Genomic DNA, 603 nt, shown 5'->3' with positions numbered 1-603 from the left:
ACATTTGGGTTAGCTCAAAAGCCAAAATCTCCAGAGCCGATGAATGAACCAGAAATTTCCAAAAGTTGTACACCCAGAAGATTGACCGACCGGATCAGAAAGCCTGTCACACGAATGCAACTGAACCCACAACTTCAGTCGTACGAACAATGACTTCAAAGGGGAGATGTTAGGAGGCACTCCTCCTACGAACATACTGCTCACATTTCTCTCTCTATATTTCAGCCTTTCATTGGACTGTTTGTTCCATTCCATTCCTGATTCTTCGAATCTCGATATTGGCTGTTCAGTTGCCGCGGTATAATTTCCTCAAGGCTTTTTGCTTCTCAATTTTCGTGTGTAACTGACAAGGTTGATTGACTGATTAGTAGAGAACATAACACGAATGGAATGCAAACTTCGACTTCCCGCGGGAAAACATACCGAGGATTTCTGGTCGACTTTTGAAACTGCATGATCCAGCTGATGCTGAGAGTAAGAGAACTCCTATAGAGAACACTTGTAGGTAAGTTGGTTGGTTCCGGGTTCAAACCACGAACCTTCTGGCCAGTATATCCGCACTCTAACAACCGATTTATATCGTGTTCACTAAGCTACCTCGAG

At 43.8% G+C, this 603-nt stretch overlaps 1 protein-coding gene across 1 annotated transcript in view; it reads left to right on the top strand.

Annotated features, from left to right (window-relative positions):
- T265_14646 (hypothetical protein) overlaps positions 1-150 on the top strand; it is a gene marked incomplete at both ends in the record, with an annotated part of 4,363 nt that extends 4,213 nt beyond the window's left edge. Inside the window, one exon of the mRNA XM_009174581.1 lies at positions 35-150. Within this exon, the coding sequence (XP_009172845.1) occupies positions 35-150 (116 nt within the window). The remainder of the gene's footprint in view (positions 1-34) is intronic.
- Positions 151-603: the final 453 nt, after the last annotated feature.

This window comes from Opisthorchis viverrini (assembly GCF_000715545.1).
Source record: "Opisthorchis viverrini unplaced genomic scaffold opera_v5_229, whole genome shotgun sequence".
NCBI classification, from domain to species: domain Eukaryota; kingdom Metazoa; phylum Platyhelminthes; class Trematoda; order Opisthorchiida; family Opisthorchiidae; genus Opisthorchis; species Opisthorchis viverrini.
This window is presented reverse-complemented; position numbering and strand designations above follow the sequence as displayed.